Source organism: Mauremys reevesii, linkage group 8 (assembly GCF_016161935.1).
Source record: "Mauremys reevesii isolate NIE-2019 linkage group 8, ASM1616193v1, whole genome shotgun sequence".
Lineage (NCBI taxonomy): Eukaryota > Metazoa > Chordata > Testudines > Geoemydidae > Mauremys > Mauremys reevesii.
In genome coordinates, this window is record NC_052630.1 from 106774029 (window position 1) to 106786605 (window position 12577).

The 12577-nt window shown below is 51.7% G+C and overlaps 1 protein-coding gene across 22 annotated transcripts in view; it reads left to right on the forward strand.

Moving 5' to 3' along the window:
* The window catches only part of ERI3 (ERI1 exoribonuclease family member 3), a 235536-nt gene that overhangs the window by 112441 nt on the left and 110518 nt on the right, over positions 1–12577 (forward strand). For 16 of the 22 annotated variants that reach the window (XM_039485193.1, XM_039485189.1, XM_039485175.1 and 13 more), the window contains one exon: positions 4450–4494. The exons of 5 other annotated variants lie outside the window; for them this stretch is intronic. In XM_039485193.1, coding sequence (XP_039341127.1) covers positions 4450–4494 — 45 coding nt within the window. Of the gene's footprint in view, positions 1–4449; positions 4495–9410; positions 9432–12577 lie in introns of those variants that run through there. One more of the 22 variants, XM_039485194.1, reaches the window with a different exon arrangement.

Below are 12577 nucleotides of genomic sequence, written 5' to 3' on the forward strand. Positions count from 1 at the left end.
GAAAAGAGAATTTTGGCAAGAATTTCTGACTTGGTCACATGGCTTGGGTTCGCCCCCAAATGTGTGTTTGTTCAGGGTGGTTGTTATTTAATATTGAAATTGTGGCAGTGCCCAAAGGTCTCAATCAGGAGTGGGAGTCCCATTGTGCGAGACGCGGTACAAACACTTCTGTGAGCTCCCCCCCCCTTCCCCCCACCCCCGTGAAGACTCCTAAGGAGAGGGCCCGGCTTCCTCCACGGTCGATGTAGGTTTGTCATTGGAATCACCTGCTGTTACCCTTTGTTCTGCCTGCTGGCGCCAGGGATCTCTTTGCTGTGGTGCAGCGCCCAGCGCTGCCCACCGCGTTCCGGGTGGAGTTCTCACAGCGCCCGTCACTCTGCCAGCAGCCCCTCATTAGCTTCTGCCAGGTGACAGGGGCTGGATCACTTGATGATTCCCTGCTCTGTTCATTCCCTCTGGGGCAGCTGGCACTGGCCACTGTCGGCAGACAGGACACTGGGCTAGATGGACCTTTGGTCTGGCCCAGTATGGCCGTTCCTATGTTCTTATGTCTTCTATTCGACAACCTATGAGTCCCTCCCACCGCTGCTCCAGTACATTGGGCTGATGGCTTCAGTGGCTTTTCTGCCTGCTGCCCCATCTTGGGGGGCAGACTGTTACTCTGGGACGCCGCGGAAGGGCTGCTCCGGTGGAGCTGTGGCACGTGACTGAATTGTGTGTGCAGCATGCGCCATTGTGGGCTGGCACAAGGGAATGAACCCTGCAGTCTCCTTTCTTTTTAAATGATATTTTCATTGCTGCAAAACAGCACAATGTTATGAACAGACATGACATAAACTACGAGCAGAGGGGTTTTCTTTTTTGGACAGTAACGTACTACACAAAGAGGGGGAAGAAAATAGGAAAGTAAAAGAATCAGGTAAGAAGTCGTCAGGAGAGGGGAAATGAATAAACTAGGTTTTCTGCTAAGCGAGCACCCTGGGTTACCTGGTCCTTTACTTGGTTCTTGTTGTAAGAATTTTGCAGAAGAACATGATATGGGCACAAGGGGGAGACTAGCCATGCACGTTGGTACAGGCATGAGCTTCTAGGCCTGTTGAACCTATTCCCAGATGGAGGGGAGTCAGGGATTTCCCGTCTCTCAACACGTTCCTTTCTGAGGAAGGTGAGAACCGAGTTAGCATCCAGGGATCTGTCACTTCCGGCAAGGTCCCAGGCTGCGAAGGGCCTGGGCAGCAGAAATCCAGGGCTGTTCTCGGTGGGATACTGAAGAAGCGGCCAGGAAGGAGCTAGTTTTGGACAGGACCAGAGGACCTGAAGTGCAGGCGGCTTTCTCTGAAAAGAACTGAGCTCCTCAAATGTTGTCGCAGTTGAAATGCTGGCCGAAAGCTCTCCCCTCTCCAGCCTAGAGCGGGCGCTGCGCCTCAGTCTGACCGGAGGCGCCCCAGAGGCGCCGTCGCCAGCCCGGGTATCCCAGCCTCCCCGGAGTGGAGTTGCACACAGGTGCCAGTGGCTGTGTCGGTCCGGTAGCATTGCAGCGCAAGAGGACCAGGGTTAATGCAATGGGCTCCCCTCCCCTGGTGCACTTGGAAAACTTTTAGAATGATTTGTTACAAGAAATTACAAGGCACTGGAGTGGGGATTTAGTTTAAACAAACTCGGGTATTAGGTCTGTGGTCTCCTGCCAACCTCAGGAAAACCTGCGCTCCAGGAACTCTGCGTGTCACCTCTGGCAGGCTGTCTCTGATTGACGTTATTAATATTTTAAAGATCATTTAGGATCTCTACCGCGGCTGTGCTCGCCCGGGGAGGCTGCGGGCTGTGGCTCTGTAACCTTTGCAGCAGAAGAGTGCTAGCTGGCTCTTGGCATGTTTGACAGGAGATGGGGCTGCAGGGTAGTGGAGCCGTTGGGAGTAATGTAGTAACAGGGGTTTCCAAGAGCTTATTATTAATCTCTGACAGATGGGGGGCTCGCCCCTTCCAAGGGGGAGGGCCTTAGACCCTTCTTGGGACCTCGGGGAGCCGTGTTTGTTTTCAGGCTTTGTTTCCCGGTCGACCACACTTCAGGCTGACGGCTTGTCGTGGCTCTTTCGCGCCCCCATCGCCGCTTTCCTTGGCTCAGCCAGGGCGTTTGCTGTGCAGGGCTCTCCCACGGCTGCGTGTGCATGTGGGCGCACCTCTGATTTTCTGCACCCGTGCAGGGCAGCTCTGAGATTTGCTGCAGCTCCATGCGTTTGCTCAGTGTGTATTGGGTGTGCCCTTCCCGCAAAGCATACGGCTCCGCTCTGGCTCCCACTTAGGGGCCGTATCCCTTTAGCTCTGTACCAGAGACTCACCCTTTTGGCTGTCAAGGTTCCTGGTTCAGTCCCTGCCACTAACCAAGATGGCGGGCACTAAACTTCCGTATTGGCATACTGCATATTGCTGGCTCTGAGGTAGTCGTGGTCCCTGTGCTCCCTCCCCAGTGAAGCCTGCTAATATCATCCACCTCACCTGCCCTGGGGGTCTGTTCTGAGCCTGCTCTTATCTATGGAGCCCCAGGGATTTTACACTGGCGTGTCTCTGGGACACACTCAGCTGGTTAACCGTCCCTGCGGAATCAGGAGCCCCGGCCCCAGAGAGAGGGGCCACTGCAGGGGAGCAGGGGCTTGGTGTGCTGTGGGGAGCAGGGCTGAAGCAGGTCCAGGTGGCTGAGTGAAGCCATGTGCCAGAATCCCAGACTGCGTTTGCTCTGCCTAATTATCAAAAGTAGGAGTTTGTTCTGGTAGGTGCACATTATGCCTTTATTGTGGTGTAATTACGCTAGCTGCCTATGTTTAGTGTCATAAAAAGGAATAAAATGCCCATTACCCGCCGAAAGAATTCTTCTTGTGTTTTTTTTATTTTATTTTTATTGCTCTGGAGTACACAGTGGGGATGTCTTTGATCAGCTATTCTCCCTGTAAAATAGCTAGTGAAATACGGTGCCTTTTGGAGAGCTCCTCTAGCCAGCAGCCTGCGAACCCGGTTGCCCTGTCAGACTCACCTGGCGCTGCTCGCATTCCTTATTGCTGCCCGGTCTGGTGGTCAAGACGGTGAAATGTCCCTTCTGGCTTCCCTTGCCCTGAAATAACGCCCCTGCTTCGCCACAGGTACCACACGGGTGTGGGTGGGGAAATCCACGCGCCTTCCAGCCCACTGGGTCCCCCAGCCCTGTGTCATCACGCAGTGCCCCGAGGGAGCTAGGCACTTCCCAGGTGTGGCTCCCCTTCCCCGAAGAGCATGCAGGGTACAAACACCCAGACAGAGGAGGGGGTGTGGGGAGAAGCATGCGGCTGATTGAGTTAGTGCTGGGTATGGACTTTGTTTTGAGGGGGTTGAATCCTTTATTATTTATTTGCACGGCAGTCTTGTCCCCAGGCCTCCTCATTGTGCTGGGCACGATCTCTGCCCCAGAGCTTTACAGGAGTAGAACCTTTAACACAGACTCCCTTTAGCCCAAGTATTAAGTCATTGTTCAATCAGACTGGGATTGGGGGCTAAGAAATTGCAAACCAAACCCCCAGTGAAAGCTTTGATGGCATCTTTGCAAGAGCAGGGATCTTAAGTCCAGCGTCCCAGCCAAATTGGAGCCTCCATAATTGCATTCTGCAGACTTAGGGTTTCCTGTGGCTTCTTGTTATATCATTACTTAAAATGTGCAGAGTAGAATTGGCTGCAGTCCTGTGATGGGTTAGGGTTCCCCTGTAAATAGCATCGGGATCCTCCAAGCCTCCTGGTGCTGTACAAATACCGATATTAGAGGCGACCTTCCCAGGAAATCGGTGCAGAGGGTTTTTACCTGTCAATGGGATTTTTGCATTATTCAATAAATAATTAATTGCTTATCTTGGAAAAACAAACCCTGCATGTTGGAGATCGTTAAAACCTGATTTCTACTCCCCTGCCTTTTACTTCCTTTAAGAGTTTTGGTTCCTAATTGGTAACTGACTTTATTAGCCTCATTGGGAGCTGCTAGCGCTGGGCATGGATAGCTCTTAAATGCATGGTTCTGGTGTACAGTAAATCTGTCGCTTTAGCTGGTTAACTCTTCAGTCAGATGGTTGTCTAAGCAGGTTCCCAGTGCTACAGTCTGGTTGTGCCACAGATTCCATGCACGATGTTCCTTTTCATTCCTTCTGCTTATTTCGTACATCAGGTGTTCCTTGAAGTGGCCTTCACAGTTTTCTACCCTTCCAGCAGGCGAGTGCGTCAGTGGAAGATGGACTTGCATAGGTAGCGCCTCCCCTCAGCTTCATTGCATATGCACATGCTGTCTGCCCTGGCGGCATGATTACTTGGGTGAGGAATCCGAGGGGCTGCTGATAGCAATCATTGATTAAGAGGGTAATTGTCCTGAAAACTCAGATTGATCAAAAGGCAGAAATGATAACTTGTGTAACTGTGTTTAAACCCACGTCCTGTCAATAGGGGAGACGGAGATGTCGTGTGCAGAAAGCAGGGAGAAATGGATGCGTGAGTATATGCGGCTCATGGAGGAGGGGGAGCCATTCTTCTTTGGGGTCCGTATCAGGATGTTTCTTGTCACTAACGCTAGGCTATTGGAGATTCAATCACTTTTATCTTCCCCTCTCTCAATCCAAATGCCTTTTCATATTAGACAATTAGAATCAGCTCTGCTCATGCAAGATTTATTAGCTCTGCTGAGCAATAGCACAGAAGAGTAAATGATGTCGCATTTCAGGGGCTTTTTACACATTACGACCAAACTCACAACTTCTTAAGTATTCTTCCACTGAGCCACTGCAGGGCGCGCAGGGGGTGGAGATGCAAACTTCGCTCTGCAAATAGCTGGGCACTGGCTTAGCTGTCCCCTTGCTGGTATGGGAATGAGGAGAGGTGGGTGCTAACATGACTGGTCTCTAGGTTCCCTTTCTGTGCTAGGCTCCCTGAAAACAATCCCCTGGGAATTTAACACATTCCAGCAGATAATTTTTGTCCCCCTTTACAAACACTTTCCAGTGCTAAAATGTTTGTGTGCTGCTCTCCCTGTTGGTAACACTCGCTTACAGACTGGCAAATATTCTCTCTTCACTTGCGTTTTGCAGACACTGATTTTTCCACCTTCTCGCCTTGTGTCTAACAGAGCTTCAATAATGCATAATGATGATGACCCTTTGTAAAGAGCTCTGAGATCCTTTGATTGGAAGGGCAAGCATTAGTGAATGTAGCCTCACAGGTCTCTGTGCAATAAGTAGTATTGTAGGGAAACTGAGGCATGGGGCAGTTGTGACTTTTCCAAGGTCACACAGTGAATTGGTGGAAGTCCCTGCCTCCTGGTCCTGTGCTTTAGCCGCAAGACCCTGCTGGTAAAATTCATCATTTTCAGTGTTTTGCAAACCTTAGCCCTTGCACACCGATGTGAGTGAGGTCAATCTCCCGCTTTTCAGGGGGTGGGCAAACTGAAACAGACACACAACCTGGCAAGGGTCACAGAAGAAGGTAGGGTCAGAGTGACAGAAGCCCCAGGAGTCCCAGTCTGAGACCCCCCTAGACCAGGCTTCTTTTTAAAAACGTATTTATCATACTTCCTTTGTACACCATCCATGATGGTTTGCAGAGCTCTGAGCATCCAACCGAGGGCATATAAGAGGCCAGAGCATTATTTATGTAGACCCTGCCCAAAAATGTGGGCTGTTGTAAAGAGGAAAACCAATTTACGTTCCCCCCCCAACCTGTTTTGGAATTTCCCCAAAAGAGGAACAAAGCCTCTCACCGTCCTTGTTTAACAAAGTAAACAGCAGCACTGTGTAGGGATGCAAACGTGACTTCCCGGTCACTCAGCTGGAGCGAGTGACATTGCAAGCACTGGTGAACAATGGGAATGGGAATCAGGATATGGAATGAGGTGGGTTGTTCATAAGAACATAAGAGCGGCCACACTGGGTGAGACTAATGGCCCATCTAGCCCAGTCTCCTGTTTTCCAACAGAGGCCAATGCCAGGTGCCCCAGAGGGAATGAACAGAACAGGGAATCATCAAGTGATCCAGCCCCTGTCGCCCATTCCCAGCTTCTGGCAAAGTTCAGATTTTTGTCTGTGGTTGTTGTGATAGCTGTTGCTCTGGCATGGAGACGTGGGAGCCTGCAGCTGAGGTTTTGTGGGCCTGTGGCCGTGTCTATGCTCACCTTTTGGGGGGGAATCTCCCCTGTTGCTAAGATTGGTGTAGAGAAGGCTCAGGGCAGGTGTAGGCCACAGGGTGGTAGAATATCTGCTTTCTCCCATCATTGCTAACATAGACGGAGCTGCTCTTTTGCCAGTGCAGCTATGTGGGATTTCCCAAGAAAGGCTGGTATTGCTAAGGCCGGCGAGGTGCTGGGCAGGATTTCAGTGGTGACTGAGGGCGCTCAGCACCTCAGCAGAATGGGCGTCGAGGGAGGTGATTTTATTAAAACGCAGCACTAATTGCCTTTGAGACAGCCACCAGCTTGTTTCCTTTCTTGGAATTCTCCAAACACAGTTTGAACGTTTATCAAAAACCTTTGCAGTTCATCTTATAAAGAGAATCTTAAGCAGAGTGGTGCTTTAATATATCTATCTATGGAGGAGGTTCCCTCCCGGAGTACAACAGCTTTTTAAGACAAGACAAATTTTGGGGAGAAGAAAGTACTTGACTTTTTTTTCACTTCAAGTATAAAAGCTCCAAGTTCTTCTTAAGTCAATGGTAGGGTATTAGTCGCTCACTTCTCTGCATGCTAAATTTGCCTACTAATTTTAAAGCACTGTACGAGGAATACAGATAGCAAGCTCGCTGACTTGCGTTGAATTTTTCCTCCTTTGAGTCTTTGGTTGCATACGGGTATGTCTGTGTGCCTCGGTCTGTCTCTTGCTGTGGTTTCCAATACAACTTTGAGGGTGTCGTGACATTGTTTGTGTGGTAGCTACAAATAAAAGTAAATGCTAATCTGAGGCATTTAGAGAGAGAGTCTCATGGAGCTCCAAGTTGTTACACGAATGCTTCTGTTTTCAGATTTAGATACTGGAGAACTTGACCCTGAGTGGAGCGGTAGGTTGAGGTCCCTAGCAGGCAGCAGTGAGAGCGATGGGGAATTCTGAGTAGCACATGTAGATGTTACCAGCCCCTTGCCTTGGTGGGTGAAATTCTTGCCATGCAGAATGCCAATGCGAGGCCTGTGCGCCGCTTCTTGTGTAGGAGGGTTGATGTGGTGCCTTGGCTGGCAGGCTGGCTGCACTGGGATGGACTGATCTCACCCTGGAAGAAGAACATGGTATTCTCACGTCTTTGGCTCCCGCTCGGTTTTTCAGTCGCTGTGCTGAGTTCAGAGAAACCCTGTACTTCTCAGAGCTCTTCTGCAGGCCCTTCCATCATCCCGCAGGGCCTCCATCCCCGGTTCTCCTCTCCCCTTGCACGGTGCGGCATTGGGACTGCAATAGGCGAGGCAGCTAGGACAACAGCCGGCACGCGTTCCGGGAATCACGTCAGCTGTCATTACTTACATTACTTGATTGGGAACAGCCTGTTATGTCACCATCCATCATCGTGTCTCTTGTGGGGGACGGAGGACAGGAAAAGGAATTATAAAGCACTTCTCCCGGTGCTCAGCCAATCCCGCTGCTCCCTTGGCCAAACATCTGTCTTCAGCCAGCTTGGAGAGGGTGCCTGGTGTGATGGATCAGCCCATTGCAGCTCCACGGGCAGGAAGCCTTCAGCAGCGATGGACTGTTCCATTGTAATTGCCGTGAATCAGGAGGAGTGGTGGGACCTCTTGAAATGAATTGTGTGTCGTGGGACGTGTACAGGGGAGCACGAGGAAACAGCTCGGAAGCGCTGGGCTTGCAGAGTGGGCTCAGAGTGCTGCTTTCCATCTCCCTGCTGCACGGGCAGGGCGCTGTCTGCTGTGGAGAAGGCGGTTTGTCAGCCCACCAGGCCTGCTCCCAAGGCCGCGCGTAGGGCTGGAGGGGTGAAGAGGAACAGGGCTTATGGGATTGCAAGGCTGCTGAATGCAGGCGTTAACCACGTGTGTCAAGGCCATTAGCCCCTGTGCGCAGAAACACGTCAAGAAGCACAGCTGTCCATGTGCTGTGGGGAGGGTGAAGGCACCTGGCCACACGCACATCACCATCAGCAATCAGTGCAGACCTCGGGTGGGACACGAGAAGTTTTAACTGTAAATTGTAGAGATACCATTTAAAATCCTGCTAGCTCATGATCTACCAGGGCTAGCTTGCAGCAGCTGCTCCCTAGGGTTGCTTCCAGCCCTGGGGGTTTAGAAGAAAATGGACGTTAATCCTCTCTGGTCCAGGACTGAGGATTGCCTGTCCTGCATTTTAGAGCAGTGTCATTGGAGGGAGGAATTAAAAATGTGAACGACCTCCCCCTTCCCTTTCTGGGCCAAATTCTTTCCAAACAGTGGGGGCTCTTTCACGCTGCTTGGGGACGTGAAGTGTTTCTCCTGGCCCCGGAGGGGCTGGATTAGAGGGTGGAGAGCAGGTGGGGTGTGTTCAAAGGCAAACGGCAATGCAGCTTGTCATGGGGGCCCATGCTTTATCACATGGATACCAGCAGCACACGTGTAGCTGGACCACCCGTTCCCCTGCAGAGGTCAGTCGAGCAAAGCGTTACTTCGGTGAGAGGCCAGGGTTAGTTATAGGCTGAAGTGTCTGTGGGACTGGGCCCATGTGCTGTCAAACCTGTTCTGTGTCTGCAGCACCTCTCCGGGTTCAAGTCTGGTACCTGAGGTGAAGTCCTGAACTCCCACTGGCTCCAGCGCCGCTATGCCGTCACCCTTTTGAGAGGTTTTCAAATGTGAAGTGGCGTCAGTTACCAGCACTGGGAGATGTTCAGTAGCTTTGGCTGGCTGAGTGTATTTAAAGCATATAGGACCTAATCAAACTGGTCTTACTCATGTTCACAGTCCCGTTGGACTCAATGCGCCTGCTTGTGGGAGTACGGCTAGCAGGATTTGACCTGTAGTCCATACTGGCTCTTTAACAGCTCCATGCTAGACTAATGGGGAGCTTTGGATCGTGCCGGAAGCTCCCACCATCATCGTTGTTATTTCAGTTACAGTATTTCTGAGGGACCCCAATCAAAATCAAGGCTCCATTGTGCTGGATGGTCCTTGGTTCACAGAATTTGCTAAATAAACACAGGAGCATAATGGGTGCATGCAACACGGGGGAGGTGGGGGCGGAACATTAAGGAATAAAAAATAAAAAAGTGCATTCCTCTGCACCGTTAGTCTGGTGAGTAAATATGTGTTACAAACGCGCTCTAGCGACCTCTCCCCAGGATCCCGCAGGCCCCGAAAAGCCAGCCTGGCCTTTGCAGTGAATAAAAGGAGAGCTGGGCGTTCAGTTAGTGTGTCTGTTTTCTCTGTCTTTTTTTCTTCTGGTTAACTCTGGCTGCAGATATGAGTTTTCCCTTTGAAGTTCTGAAGGGAAGGGAAATCCATTGTTAGAAGAGGAGACTTTCTTTTTACTTGATATCTATCTCCAACCACGCAGAGGAGGAGAAAAAGATTTGCTGTGATAAAAGTAGCATTAAAAAAATTGGTACCTGAGTGTTGCTATTTTCTGTACTTCAAAGACTGCAGTAATGTGGAACAGTTTAAAAACCAACCAGCCCAACCTGCTCCCGGCTATACAGCACTATATGTTCCCTATGCAGCTTGCCATTTGCTCCTGTGAACATACGCTGCTGAGGCACCACAAACCATTCAACACCCTCAGAGCACGTATTGTCGAGTGTGCTCGGCGCCACACGGTTCGTGGAGCGTCACACACAGAGCTCGCAGTCTGTGGATAGCCAGTGCAGTCTAGATACAGGGTGCCAGCAGGTAGCGGTCTCATCTCAGGCCAGTGCAGACCTTCTTTCTGGGGTGCTGGTGGAAGTGCTTTGCAGAAGGCGTGCGTCTTCAGGAGCGATTTGAACTCCGAGAGGTCAGTAGATAGGACGAGAAGTCGTAGACTCCGCAAGCACGGTCGGAGCTGCACGTAAGGAGATGCCAAAAGGAGAGTAACATTTAATAATTAAAACGACATGTTAGAGCCCCAATGCAGCACTGCAAAGCCAAGCAGAGACGTCACTGCAGTGGAGGGGAGGCGTTTGTAGTAGTAGTAATACCTGGTGCTTACAGCTGGAGTCCTGCAGCAGTTAGCTCTCCATGATGGTAACAGGAGGGGATGGTAACCTCTCCTTCCCCACCATCCCACAACTGCTGGGCTGCTTCCCTCGGGACTGGCCGCTGCTTCCTCATCCGCCAGGAGTCATCTCCAAGTGGCTGCTGCTGCTGCATTTCTCCCCCTCACGCCCTTGGAGCTAGCACCAGCCTTGCTGACTGAAAACTCCTCCAAAGCGCACCCAGCGGCAGGGTGTTTCCATTGGGCTATGGGGCTGGTCCCTAGATGCACGTCACTAGGGCTCGGGCAGCTTTGAACATGCAAAAGCCAAGACCTATCGGGCTGCCCCCGGTGACTGTTGTTGGTACACGTAGGGCCACAGCCTGGCGTCGCAGGACAACGTTCTGCAGGCTCTAACGTTCCTTACAGTGGATAAATGTCAGAGGGACCCACAGCAAATGGGAATTAGCCATTCAGTCTCATTGCAAGGCGGGGAAGTTGGGTGCCTACTGGCCATCAAATGTAAGACCATCTGAACTGTGTCTGCATGCCCCAAACTGCCCCCTGTGCCTGTGCAGAGCTCCCCGCAGGTGCTGCAGGAGGGTGGGGTTTGAGGAGTGGCAGGCCATTGGATGAGGGAGGTTCTTCCCCTTACAAGTTTGTAAGCTCTGGCTTTAGAGGTAAGGCCAGTGGGAGTTGCCAGGTTAGAGCCCGGGGCAGAAGCTGGTTGATTGGAGGGATGTTCTCTTCCACTCTGTGCTCCGCTTGCGGGAGCTCTCAGCTCCTCCTCCCCTTGCTGCACTGTTAGTCCTTTAGGTACAACTTAGATGGAAAATGGTTCTGATGTCTCAGCCCAGCCTCCTCTGCCGCTTGGCATGGTTCCTTTGGCGGGCAGCTGGGGTCAGGTGCTCTCCCTGTCAGCACTGGGCCTGGGTCAGAGGGCAAAGCTGCGAGGGAAGGAGGTGGAAGGCAGTGCCCATGCCACTGACAGGCATTGACTAACTCCCACTGGATTCGGGAGTTACTGCACAAGTTCTCCCCACACATACTGCCGGTCCTTCTCCCTCCCACCGTTCCAGCCCTGGGCGCCTCGCCCACGGCGCCCCTCCTTCCTGACCTGCAGCCCCCTGCCGTTACCAACCTGTGCCCAGCTAAGCACCTAAAATCCACCCCGCACTCCTCCAGCTCTGCCCACATAGCTCTGTGCTGGCCTGCAGCTTCCTCTGCTAGTGTAGTCCAGGCCTTTCTCGAGCAGAGACAGCCAGTCAGGCAGTGCGTGCTGCAGGCTTTGCCTGTCTGGGAGCAGGGTGAGAAAGCAGCCAACTCCCTTTCACTCCTGACCCAAACCAAGACGGGCAGTGAAAGGAATTCCAACAAAACACAGGCTGGTAGGAGTTGCTAACGAGCCTTTTCTTTGAGAAATGTTTTACATTCTTTAAAGAGCGCTGCCGCTCTGCCGGCGCTTGTTGAGATTCTGTTGAGGTAAATGGCAGAGTCAAGTGTGCTCTCGTCTTTTCTTTTTCTTTTCTTCTCTTTTTTTTTTCCCTTTCCCCTTTCTTGGTTCTCTTTATTATGTGGAGTTGCTCTGGCTCTTTCTCTCACTTCTGTTTCTCCTTTTGTTCTCTCTTTGTCTATTTATCACACTGTGAAGGTTGAAAGAGATGTTATTAATCTGGGAGAATGAAGGCAGGATTAGTGGTATGAATCGGATTTTGAGAGGTGTAATGATAGAAAGACTCGCTCTGCTGGCGGGCTGCGTGAGTTTGATAAATGGGGAGCACTCCAAACTGACTCTCGCATTCCTCCGCACTGCGCGCTTTGCCCGCTGGGGCGTGCCGTGCTCTCAGATCTGCCAGCCATCCCACGCCGCTCCTACCTGAACCAGAGCAAAAAGCCAAGGGTAAATCAGAGACAAATATCTCCCATTGCACTGAAAGAGATCATTTCTTTCAACATCTTTTTCAAACGGAGTCCTGTCAAGTTCTTGGACAGCCTTGTGTGTAGGTAGGGTTTTTCCTCGGCCTGCTGCTCTGCGCTGAGGCCTGTGTTACTGCACTCTGCCGTCGCCCCTTCTGAGTGCTCACCTCGCAGGGCACAGACCAGCAGAAGCAATCCATTAAAGGCTCCCAAGGGTTGGCCTTTCACTTGGGCTAGCTGGCAAAAGGATCTTTTGTTGAGTTTACTGGGGTCCTGGCTCTGAGATTCCTTGAGGCATAAGAATGGCCACAGTGGGTCAGACCAAAGGTCCATCTAGCCCAGTCTCCTGCCTTCTGCCACCTGCCAGTGCCAGGTGCCCCAGAGGGAGTGAACAGAACAGGGAATCATCAAGTGATCCATCCCCTGTCGCCCATGCCCAGCTTCTGGCAAACAGAGGCCAGGGACACCATCCCTGCCCAGCCTGGCTAACAGTCCCCAGCAGGGCGGAGGGAAAGGGGAGCTGTCCCCTCTCAGAGCTG